This window comes from Lagenorhynchus albirostris, chromosome 1 (assembly GCF_949774975.1).
Source record: "Lagenorhynchus albirostris chromosome 1, mLagAlb1.1, whole genome shotgun sequence".
In the NCBI taxonomy this organism is placed as follows: domain Eukaryota; kingdom Metazoa; phylum Chordata; class Mammalia; order Artiodactyla; family Delphinidae; genus Lagenorhynchus; species Lagenorhynchus albirostris.
Window position 1 is genome coordinate 114,077,309 of NC_083095.1, and position 13,188 is coordinate 114,090,496.

Here is a 13,188-nt window from a genome sequence, read left to right on the forward strand (position 1 = left end):
TTCTTTGTAGAAATTAACAAGCTGTCCCTAAGATTCATATGAAATTGCAAGGAACCCAAAACAATCGTGAAAAAAGACAAAGTGGGAGGACTCGTGCTTCCCAATTTGAAAACTTACAACAAAGCTACAGTAATCAAGATAGTGGCATAAGGATAGACATATAGATAAATGGAATAGAATTGAGAGTCCAAAAATAAACCCTTACATTTATGGTCAACTGATTTTCAACAAGAGTGTCAAGAACATTCAACAGGGGAAAGAATAGTCTTTTCAACAAATGGTGCTGGGACAATTAGATATACACATGCAGAAGAATGAAGTTGGACCCCTATTCACCCTATACCCCAAAATTAACTCAAAATGGATCACAGATCTAAATGTAAAAGCTAAAACTATTTGCATATCATATATCTGATAAGAACATTTATCCAGAATACACACACAAAAAAACCTCTTAAAACTTAACAACAAAAAAACAACCAATTTCAAAATAGGCAAAGGATCTGAACAGACATTTCTCCAAAGATGATAAACAAATGGCCGATAAGCATATGAAAAGGTGATTGTTCCACAACATTCATCATTAGGGAAATTAAAGTCAAACTTGCAGTGAGGTACCACTTCACACCCACTAGAATGGCTACAATCAAATAGACAACAAGAAAAGCTGGTGAAGATATAGAGAAATTGGAACCCTCATACATGGTTGGTGAGGATGTAAAATGGGGCAGCATCTTCTGAAAAATGTGAAAGTCCCCACAAAGTTAAACAGAGAGTTATCATATAGCCAGTCAAATCCGCTCCAAGCCTATATAAGTATATTGAAAACATAAGTTCACCCAAAAAATGTATATGAATATTAATAGAAGTATGGTTCATAACAGCTAAAAAGTGAAACAACTGAAATGTCCACCAATGGATGAATGGATAAACAAAATGTGGTATACCAATACAATGGAATACTATTTGATCATAAAAAGGAATGAAGTTCTGATACACGATACAACATTATGCAGAAAACATTACACTAAGTAAAAGAAGCCAGACGCAAAAGGCCACATATTGTATGATTCCATTTACATGATAAATCCAAACGAGCAAATCCAGAGAGTAGATTAGTGGCTGGGGGAGGGAAAATGGAAAAATGCTAAAGGATATGAGGTTTCTGTTGGGGTGATGAAATGTTCTAAAATTTGGTAGTGGTGACAGTTGCACAACTGTGAATATACTAAAATACCACTGAATTGTACATGTTAAATGGGTGAATTTTATATAAATTATATCTCAATAAAGTCATTTTTTAAAAACAAAGTTATAAAATGGGGATTAGTTAATAAATATAATCACAAGCATATAGGGGAGGGGCAAGATGGGGTAGGGAATTGAGAGGTACAAACTACTATATATAAAATAAATAAGCTATAAGAATATATTGTACAACACAGGGAATATAGCCAATATTTTATAATAACTATAAATGGAATATAACCTTTAAAAATTGTGAATCACTATATTGTACACCTGAAACTTATACAATATTGTACAGCAACTATACCTCAATTTTAAAATAATTAAAAAAAAAAAAGAAAGAAAAAGAAACAGACTCTCTGGTAGTGGAAGGCTTAGGGTGGATCAGAGGGAATGAATATTTCTGTCCTAGAAGCCAGAGACCATTCATTTTTCCCAGGTAGAATACTCTCCACTGCAGGGTTTTTGTCATTAATCTCCTGACTACTTGTTGACCTGCTTCATGGGAACAGCTGCTTTTTCAGTAAGAAATGTAGTTCCTGGACATACTAACCTCCTGCCTTACTCCCTACCCCACAATAACTTATCTTGCTGTCCTCTGAAATATAAATTAAATAAAAATATTTTAAAATATCCTCTTCCCTTATTCTGCAGAACCTTGCTGTTCCCTTGGTTACCTCCCAGATTCATATGCCCTACCGCCATTCCCATCCCTACTCCAACCTCACACTCCTGGTGGAATCAATGAGTTCTGCCACTTAGTGTTCCACATGCGATAGCTGAGCCTTAATTAAGAGAAAATCCATTAAAAATGATATCAAAAATGGAAGAAATAGCCCACAAAACAGGGGTATGAGGAGCAGGGAAGATTGCAAGCTTCATAACAAAGGTACGAAGTAAATTCCACAAATAACTTTGTGGAAATCAGAAGGAACATACCAGCCAAAAGAGTATCAAGGAAATTTTTTTAAATCTTCACTTTTATTTTATCTGCTTGGTTTTATATGAAGTGTCCTCAGTTACAGCCTTTAATCACATTGCCCAGACTGAACATAATACACTCTCATATGTACCCTTTAATTTTAGATTCCAACCTTTGTCCTCCTAATTCCTACAAAGTAAACAAAACAGACAGGCAAATGTTGACTCAGATTATGTTTTTATATAGAAGGATACAGAACTTACCACTCTCTTTTCCCTGAAATCAATGCCGACTGTCGTGATAAATTTGGAGTTAAATTTACCATCTGTGTACTGGTAAAGTACACTGGTCTTCCCTACTCCAGAGTCTCCCAGAGCTAAAAACTTGATGAGGTAATCATAGTCTCCATCAGACATAATGAAGAACTCAGTGGTTCACCTGAAAAATACAAACAAATGTATATTTACCAAAAACCGATTAGAAAATATTAGAATCTTCCATGAATTAAATGACTTCCTTTAATATCCAGTTCATCAAGTACTTCTACGTAACACCTATGTGCCTAAGGGTTCTGTGAAGAGAGGATTAGGCATGATTCACTATCCCAAGGACTTAATCATTTGCTAGATGAGCTGCTACTGAATTTGTAAACAACTAACAGTTTAGGTTAAACTTATCGTGCATATTATAGTACTGTTAAGACAAAAATTCCAAGTGAGAATGAAAATCAAGAAGATAATGGTCACTAAGGCTTATACGCAGACCGTGTAGAACAAGAGTTGACAAAGAAAGAAAGGAGGAAGGAGAATATTACAGGAATAACAAAAATTCTTAGAGTGCAAGTGGTTCCAACTGCCCCTCCTTTTTCAAAGTCTCCTAGTGCTGCAACCTTGGCTTTTCTTTTTTTACTTGGACATTGAGGCAATTTCATTTATCCTATTCGTTTTCACATGTGATTATCATTCCTTCAAAGATAATGTTAAGTTCACAAGTAAAACTTGGTCTGCAGCTTCCTTACAAATTATTGTTACTACATATTAAATGAGATCTTTCTAGAATATCACTGCTCACTTGAGAACTGAGTTCCACCATGAAGGGCTCATTTATCTACATTTGCCTTGGTATTCTACAGGAAATGCTTCCAATTCAGCTCTTCAATATTGGCCAGAAGTCTACCTTTGAGAAGAAATATTCTTGGTTTTACAGCAAGACCTAACCAAGGTTACTTTCTATCCTTTGCAATCAGCACTTTTCAAGATTGTTTTTATCCTCTAAATAGATTCAAACTATTCAAAATATCAGTCTGACTAGAAATATAGTCTGTCTCCAGGGAAGGCTTACTTCTTTTTATCCTCCCATTTCTAATACCGATAAACCCTCCTGAAAATCAGAAAAACAATCAGCTATTCCGTTACCACTGACAACTCTACCTGCCCATTCAACATACATATTCACCCATCCACATACACATCATATGGCCTACATTAGATGCTGCTGATTTTCCTCTCATTGTCCCCTTTTCACCCAGCCATCTCCTGCCCAGAAACTTTACCATAATTCTCAACGCTTCCTATAGGATTATTTCTATAGATACATAAAATTCATAAAAGCTCAGGCAAGGACATTTATTGATTTTCAAGGTTGCCTCCCCCACCCTATCCTCAATTTGGTGACCCACCTTATGCTCAAAAATCCTGAATTCTGATCCCCAAGAGCTGCTTCAGTGACTTCCACAGAGTCCCTTAGTGCAGAGCTGTGGCCTCACATTCAGATATGGCTGGTCAGTCGACAAGGGCAAAGCCTCTACAAACATTTGGCATTCTATTTGCACACTATAAGGCATGACACTGTACAGATGATGGCTTTCCTATGTTATAGCTTCTGTACGCACAGGTACAGGTTGCCAGCATTAATGGTGTGTAACAGAATGCCTCTCCAGAAGATGACCACTTGGATACAAATAAAGATTCTAGTACGTTTTATCACAGCATCTCACTCGGCTCCAAGTTATTCATAAATAAGAGCTAAGAATTGAAAAGTAGGTCCAGATAACATTGAATCATTTGGGGGGGGGGGCTCCCGTCCAAATAAATGAGGAAGCAGAAAGCAACTCCAAATTCTGCAAGGAGAATGATGCAAGAAGTCGCTGTGGCTACCTTATTTCCTCTTTACTTTTTTTTTTTTTTTTGTGGTACGCGGACCTCTCACTGTTGTGGCCTCTCCTGTTGCGGAGCACAGGCTCCAGACGCGCAGGCTCAGCGGCCATGGCTCACGGGCCCAGCCGCTCCACGGCATGTGGGATCTTCCCAGACCGGGGCACGAACTCGTGTCCCCTGAATCGGCAGGCGGACTCTCAACCACTGCGCCACCAGGGAAGCCCTCCTCTTTACTTTTATTTTGAAAAAAGTTGGTCATTTTTATAACGAGTTTCTGTATCATTTCAAGTACAGGAGAAAATGTTGTCACCAATGGCATACTCTTCTAGAATTCTCTAAACCTACTTCAATGGAATTCAAAGACTGATGAACCTATCTCTGCTGCACCAAAATTTAATATGTTTAGTTATCATGGGAGAAGAATTACACAGGTAAGTCTACAAATGATCTTCATGGGTTTTGTCTTCTATTTGTGATGACAGCAATATATAACAGTTTGTTCCCAAACCAAACCATCATAAAGGAAGTGTTAACAACATACCACAACTGAAGGTATAGACACCACCATTGAAATTAATCATATTTTATACTCTTCAGACTGCACCTTTAGACAATTATCTGCCTTGCTGATCTGAAAATAAATGCTCAGACCTTCCATTTTCTGGGTTCAGTTTGCTAAAGAATGAAACAGAACCCAGAGAGTTTAACTCATTTGCACAGTCTAGAACATGTGTCTCCTAACTTCAAGTCCAATGTCCATTCTACCTCAAGCTTTGTGGCCATTACTCAAGTTTTCACAAATGGATGTTGGATTTAAAAGTGACCAGGTAGGATATCATACAAGGTAGCCTAACAGGAAACATGTGACTTCTGAAGTCAAGCAGAGCTGGATTGGATTCCATATCTCCCACATACTGGCTACTCAGATGTTTTTCAGTCTTGGATTTTCAGGTTTCCATTCCATGAAAAAGAAAATGTACACTACTTCCCACCATTGTTCTAAGGATTGAATGAGATACTCTTTGTGGAGTGCCCAGCACAATGCTTGGCATAAGCTGGGTACTCAGTAAATGTTGGCTCACTCTCTTCTCCCCATTCTGGACACATCAGACAGGCTCTGAAGACCTAGAACAATTTCTGAAATTGCCTCTGGGCGGCTCAAAACATGTATTTCTGGCACAAAAGATTGCTGACTGGCTCAGAGTAGTTTACGGAGTCAGCAAACGTCACCTTCTTTTTTGGCTGGTTCAAACCATTTTCAATTAATTTTAAGCAGCTATGTCAATTTCAAAAGAGTTATGACCAGCTTAAGAACGGGTTTAAATTGTATAAAGCACTCTGATCCATACTAAAAAAGTCATACTTGTTTAAAAGGATCTCAAAGGTTCATTCTGGTTCAGAGTGAGAGTTAAGTTCAGAGACATTCTACCTACAAAACCATTTCTGATTGATCTAAAGCCACTTAGTTAAAACCACATGTATTACTCAGCCATAAAAAGAAACGAAATTGAGCTATGTGTAATGAGGTGGATAGACCTAGAGTCTGTCATACAGAGTGAAGTAAGTCAGAAAGAGAAAGACAAATACCGTATGCTAACACATATATATGGAATTTAAGAAAAAAAAAATGTCATGAAGAACCTAGGGGTAAGACAGGAATAAAGACACAGACCTACTGGAGAACGGACTTGAGGATATGGGGAGGGGGAAGGGTGAGCTGTGACAAAGCGAGAGAGAGGCATGGACATATATACACTACCAAACATAAGGTAGATAGCTAGTGGGAAGCAGCCGCATAGCACAGGATATCAGCTCGGTGCTTTGTGACCGCCTGAAGGGGTGGGATAGGGAGGGGGGGAGGGAGGGAGACGCAAGAGGGAAGAGATATGGGAACATATGTATATGTATAACTGATTCACTTTGTTATAAAGCAGAAACTAACACACCACTGTAAAGCAATTATACCCCAATAAAGATGTTAAAAAAAAAAACCCACATGTATCTAACCAAAATCATTTAGGTCTGGATTTAGGAGCTCAAACTGCTTCACACTGGTTTTAGCTAGCTCAAATAAGCTCTGACCTGGACAAGTAGGTTCTGACCGGCTCACCTAAGGTTTGACTGGTTCCGAGCATATTTTACTGAATCAAGCTAGTGCTGACCAATTAAATCTATCTCCAACTGGGTCACACTTGCTCTAATTTTATCAAACTGCTTGTAGTTGAAGGTAAAAACTGGCTCAAAACAGTCCAAGTTGACTGATAAGATGTTCAAACAGTTCAAGACTAAAAATGTAAAATGATATTCAGAAGCACCAAAAGCAATGGTTTGGGGCTTTTAAACTTATACCAAATCAACAAACTTAAAATTTTCCTTATAATTACCCCAGCTGTAGACAATCTGTACTCAAATATTTATCTCCATCACAGTACAGTCTCTTTCCACACTTGAACAGTTTGTACGTGTTAGAGTACAGAAAACAGGTTGGGAGAAGGGATACTGGCAGAGGAGAATACGATAAACAACAGGGAAAGGTATGATGAGTGACACAGGCTTCCTTGGTTGAGAACTCACCTCCTGCCTTATCTCAAGGACCTGGCAGCAAAACACTGATCTGTAATCCAACAATAAAACAGAGATTTCAGCTGGGGGGAACCTTTAGCAAATTGGGATGCTATTTAGAGTTTGCCCTAAGTTGGTCACAATGACCAGGCTGTTCTGGGTTAACAGAGACCAGAATTCTAAAGAGTAAGGAAGCTGCTAGGAAATAAAGTATTCAGGGAACAGGCAGGTCTTCAAATTGTTGACAGAGATTTTTCAGGGTATTGGTGGTGACAGGTTCCTTATCTGAGCTTACAGTCAGTTAGTCAAAGCCTAGAGTTAACGGAATCATTCCATCTTTCAGGAGAAAATAATTCTAGTCCATAGCAGACTACAATCCCAAACCCATGCTGCAGTCCTATATGTGGTTGTCTCGCCACTGCTTACCACCACGAGGTAAAGACAACTAAATGTTAAGTTTCAGCTTCTGGTAGGTCTTCACGTAGAACCATCTTCATATTATTAAAAATTATTTTTGGGACTTCCCTGGCAGTCCAGTGGTTGAGACTTCGTCTTCCAATGCAGGGCGTGAGGGTTTGATCCCTGGTCAGGGAACTTAGATCCCACATGCCTCCGGGCCAAAAAACCAAAACATAAAACAGAAGCAATATTGTAAAAAATTCAATAAAGACTTTAAAAATGATCCACATTAAAAAAAAGAAAATCAGGGCTTCCCTGGTGGCACAGTGGTTAAGAATCGCCTGCCAATGCAGGGGACACGGGTTCGAGCCCTGGTCCTGGAAGATCCCACATGCTGCGGAGCAACTAAGCCTGTGTGCCACAACTACTGAGCCTGCATTCTAGAGCTCACGTGCCACAACTATTGAAGCCCAGGTGCCTAGAGCCCATGCTCCACAACCAGAGAAGCCACTGCAGTAAGAAGCTCACGCACCACAACAAAGAGTAGCCCCCACTTGCCACAACCAGAGAAAGCCCACGCACAGCAATGAAGACCCAACGCAGCCAAAAATAAAAATAAATTTATTTTTAAAAAAAGAAAAAAAAAATTTTTTAAAAAGAGTATAAACATTTAAAAAAATTTTTAATTAAAAAAAATTACAATTATTTTTGCTTTTTATTTTTGTTACTCAAGTCCTGAGTGGTGTTTCTGGAACCTGTTCTTCAGAAAAAAAAAATACTCCACTCCCCAATTATGGAAATAACAAATTATTTTTATGTTGGCATTTTAGAGCAGACAGGGAAACAGTAAAAATACACAGTGCAGAATTTGGGGCACCCAAACAACATTTTGTGCACACAATTTCCAGCAAGCACTCCAGCCTATTGATGCTTGGGAAGCTAGTTCATCAAGGCCTCCCAATTGCACTGCTCTTGCTAAAAATAAGTAAGATGCCCACATGTCAGGCACTTTACCTGCATTAGTGTAACAGCCCTCATCACAGCCCTAAAGGCAGGTGATACATACATCACACACACTTCCTCCCTCCGAGGAATCTCGGTGCCAGTCTATCATGATGCCACAATGAAAGGATGAGGAAGTGGGTCTTGGGCAGTCTCTCCACATATTAACATGCGCTCAATTCCAATGAATTGTTGAGAGGCATAAAAAAAGTGGAAGTTAAGAGCAAGGACTCTAGAGTTGAATCACCTGGATATGAATCCAGTCATGTCACTTTAGAAAATTTAATGTCTTTTGCCTCGGGATCCCCATCTTAACAATGGGAATGATAACCTATTTTATTAATACTATCAAGTATCTGCTTTCTTAACTTCTTTAAAAGTGGGGTGCATCTTATATTTCACAGTCTTACCACCCATGACATCTTACAATTGTTATTAAATAAGGTGGTACTGGAAATACAGTTGTGTGAAACCTTTCATTAGCAACTTCTAAGCAAAATCAAGAATGCAGCATCAACACATTTTAGATTCAATGGAGCACAACAGTAAACCTATCTCAGAGGGCTGTTGTGAGGATTGAGTATACATATAAAGTTTAGTTTAGAACAGTGCCTGGCACACAGTAAGTCCTGTATAAGTATTAACTGCTATTAGCATCATCAAGCAGTCTAGCTCTGAAGGGTCAATACGAAGGCAATATTCTTTCTTAGAAATGAAGAAAGAACTGAATCCCTAATCGAAAAATAAGATTAAAAAAAAAAAGACTCTATGGAGATGTAATGGCCTATATGGGAAAAGAATCTTAAAAAAAAAAAAGAGTGGATATATGTATGTATATAACTGATTCACTTTGCTATACACCTGAAACTAATACAACATTGTAAATCAACTATACTCCAAAAAAATGTAAAAAATAAAATAAAATAAATTTTATCAAAAAAAGGAAAAAAAAGAATCTATGGAGAGCACTTGAACCTAAGGTCACTTCTTTAAACACTGTACCTCCTGGAGGAAGGAGCAACTAAATACCTCAAGGAAATGTCTTCTAAAGTCAAGAATGCCCTCAATTTGAGACAGGCAAACGATTTTCTTATTCATCTCATATCTATCTCTCCTCCTTACACAAATATTTTTTCAAAGTGATCTACACCCTCACTCTCATCAGATTAACAATAGAAAGCAAGGAACACCTACTTCCTCAACATGTACCATGTGGTGATAATTGCCTGGTGAGAGAAAGTCAATGATCTTCTTCCTTATTTTTAATTGCTTTTCAGGAAATAAGGTAGAAGAAATTGATTTTAGTTAAGTGCAAAGGGGAAAGCTCTCTCTCTCTCTCTCTCTCTCTCTCTCTCTCTCTCTCTCTCTCTCTCTCTCTCTCTCTCTCTCACACACACACACACACACACACACACTATAACCCAAATTCTCCACGAAACTTCCTATTAAATTCAGTCAAAGATTCCAACCTTACGATCCCCAATCACTAGGCAGAATCATTCAAAATCTACTCCAGATAAGCCAGTTTTTAAAAGCCCAATTTTCCCTCTATCAACCACATTTAATACAGAGAGTAAAAAAGCAGGGAGGGATAATATTACCTGAACAACTACTATGTGTCATGAATGGTAGTAGACATGGTTCTATTTTATCATCCTTAAGTGCAACTTAATGTCTGGGTAAGACATAAAGAGAACGTTGTTTTCTTAATGTGGTGGCACGTAGGCTTGGGTTCAAATTCTGGACTCTTCTTGGTGTGACTTGGTCCAAGTTCTTCAAACTAAGTCTCCTCTCTTTCAACTACAAAGTGGAGATAACATTACTAACCTCACTCGGTTACTTTAAGGATGAAGTGACATAATCCACAGAAAGTTTTAGCACATTGCTTGGTTTGTGTTAAGTGTTCAACAACAGAAACTTCTTTTTAGCAATACTATTACTAACATATAGCCTCATCAAGTTCTTATTAGGCAAGGCATGTAATTTTATAACCTATTCTTAATGTAACCAGTACCTGAACCTTTAGAAAAAATAGAGAAAGAAAGTCAATTTAGGTGCAATCATTTAAGAGGTCTCTATCACAAAAGCTACCTTGGCATTCCAATCTAACAATGAGTTGGGTTTGTTTTTGTGGTACGCGGGCCTCTCACTGTTGCCTCTCCCGTCGCGGAGCACAGGCTCCAGACGCGCAGGCTCAGCGGCCATCTATCACAGGCCCAGCCGCTCCGCGGCCTGTGGGATCTTCCCAGAGCGGGGCACAAACCCGCATCCCCTGCATCGGCAGGTGGACTCTCAACCACTGCGCCACAGGGAAGCCCAACAGTGAGTTTTAACTGGGTGATTTTTGGCAATTTCAGAGCTAGAGTGTTCATTATAAAAGCATTTTATAATGGGGAATTCCCTGGTGGTCCAGTGATTAAGTCTCCTCATGCTTCCATTGCAGGGGGCCTGGGTTCGATCCCTGGTCGGGGAACTAAGATCTCACAAGCCATGAGGAAAAACCAAAAAAAAAAAAAAAGCAGCACTTTATAATGTACCAAGGTATGAGTAGGGACAACTTGTGTTTACCAGATGAGCTCTGGCTACAACTATCTTAGATCACTGCAATTGCTATACCCTGAAGTGACATACATTTACTTTCACTGCAAAAGCAAGATGTGTACTGCCCAAGAGTGGGGCTCCCCATTTCCACAAGAGGAGATAGCCTCTGCCCTCTGTGCACGTGACCTTCCTCTTCTCAGTTTCTGATCTAGTGTGAGTAGATAGGTTTCTGCCCTCCTGAATAGGTTGACAGTAGAATAGATGAAATTATAAACAAAGACCTTATCTTGTTTGTGCAAAGATCTTAGGTAGAGAGAAGTAAGTAGAAATGTAATGGCATTGAAGAATAGACAGAAATTGGAATCTGTTTCATAGTAATATAATAGATCCACCCTTAACACTGAGAAGAGAGGTACATAGCTAAAAACTGACAATCTAAATTTACATACAATTTGGCTTAATATTTATAAATGTGCCTCTTACACAGGAATATTCCATTTTCCCCAATTACACAAAGTGAAAAGACTAAATTATAGTATTCGATGATATTCCAACATAGTTAGTTATTCAGAGAAAAAATAAAATCATCTACAAACACTACTGAATTAAATATACATTCCCAAATACTACCAGGACATCCAAATATATCATTTGTAAAAGCATCCTTCAGCCATTTGCAATTCCTTATGAGTATTAAAAAAGAAAAAATAAGCAGTCTCAATCCAGGAGTTGACCTACTATTTCTGAAATGTTACCATCACCTCAGTAGGTGACTAACATAAGCCAGTTGTCAAATAATACAAGCAACTACACATTAAGAAAGAAGTGGGCACTGGAATGATTCTTGAAAGTAGAAAATGTTCTTCTGGAAGACCACTGTCAGCGACTCAAATGAGATACTGGCTTTTTTGTTTTTGTAAGATATGGAGATCATCGATTCATTTGCTCAAAAGGCATTATTTGCTGCCCACGCCTCTTTTACGATCAGAATATAACTGTTTACAGAAATTTATGGAAAGTAAATACTGGGTGTTATTTACTTACAGTTTGTGACAAGTACATCTTATTTTATAGACACAGGGTAATAGGAATAAAGGCGTACGACAGAAACTGTCCTTTGTAAAATATAGACAATACGGTGGCAATAGGAGTGGCAGTTTGGTTTGCCGAGTAATATCTCAAAAAGGTGAAAGTAGCCCCATAATGGCCACAACCACATGTCCCTGCAATGGAATGTCCCACCCATGGCTAAACGTGCTTCCTAGTGACACCGTAAAGCAGGAAATTCTTGGAGAATTCTTGGAATTCTCCAAGAAGTCCACAGAAGTGCAAAACGTGTGAAGTCTACTCCCGCTCAGTGGTTGCTTTCTGCGAGCACATAGAAAACAGTAAGACATAGGTGTTGGAGTCAGGGTCTGCTCAATTCAAACAGGGGACCACCACCTACTGGTGTAAAGTGAGTAGCAAAATGCATGATGGAGATCAATATATCGTAGCTGTTCTTATGACTACGAGAGATTAAGGTTTGAACACTGACCTTATGGCATTAAGACTGGTGCTTTTTCCACTATTCCTTAAGAGGGACACTGAACCTAATAAATCTCCTAAAGGATGGAGTAAAAATATTTTCCGAAAATGGAACAGGAGGAGTGACCTAAGCTACCTGGAAGGTAGCTGCAAGACCAACTGATTCATAGAGGGAATTCTGCTATTAAGTTCTGAAGAGGTAGAAGTGAAGAGCCTTTGGTTATGTCAGAGTGATGCCAAACTCCTGGGCCCAAGACTCAAAGGTGGAAATATTGGGAGTGACTGTGCTGCTACCGTAGCCAGGACTGGAAGGATTACAAACCAAGTAGCACTCAAAGGACTTGAAATTGAAAAGTGCATTTCCATGAATTGGGAGATTGGGATTGACATGTATACACTGATGTGTATAAAATGGATGACTAATAAGAGCCTGCTGTGTAAAAAAATAAAGTAAAAGAAAAAAAAAAGTACATTTCCAAGGTTGCAAAACACAGAACACCTTTCCATTTATGACCTAGAAATGGAGTCAGGGATTCTTGCCAAGCCTGGTCCTCCCGGAATATGCGAGGGTTGTAAAGGCCTCTGACCAACACAACCTAGCTGCCCTCTTGCATCTCACCTGCCTCAAAGTTTTTCATGTGCTGAAACACAGGAAAGATGTTGATTTGTCAGAGGAAATGCACCAAATCAAGAAAAGAATCACTTCACTTTGTGATGGAGCAATGATGCTTCTTTCATTCCAAGAAAAATTTTAGGATGGAAAAACAATTGTGAATTAGAAGAATCAAGACCTGTTGAGGATGACTGTCCAAATAATAAAAACAATTAGAT

At 38.7% G+C, this 13,188-nt stretch overlaps 1 protein-coding gene across 2 annotated transcripts in view; it reads right to left on the reverse strand.

Annotated features, from left to right (window-relative positions):
- Nucleotides 1-13,188, reverse strand: part of RAB27A (RAB27A, member RAS oncogene family) — a 74,116-nt gene that overhangs the window by 24,634 nt on the left and 36,294 nt on the right. For both annotated transcript variants that reach the window (XM_060150368.1, XM_060150359.1), the window contains exon 2: nucleotides 2,434-2,608. In XM_060150368.1, coding sequence (XP_060006351.1) covers nucleotides 2,434-2,586 — 153 coding nt within the window. In that variant the 5' untranslated portion in view covers nucleotides 2,587-2,608. The remainder of the gene's footprint in view (nucleotides 1-2,433; nucleotides 2,609-13,188) is intronic.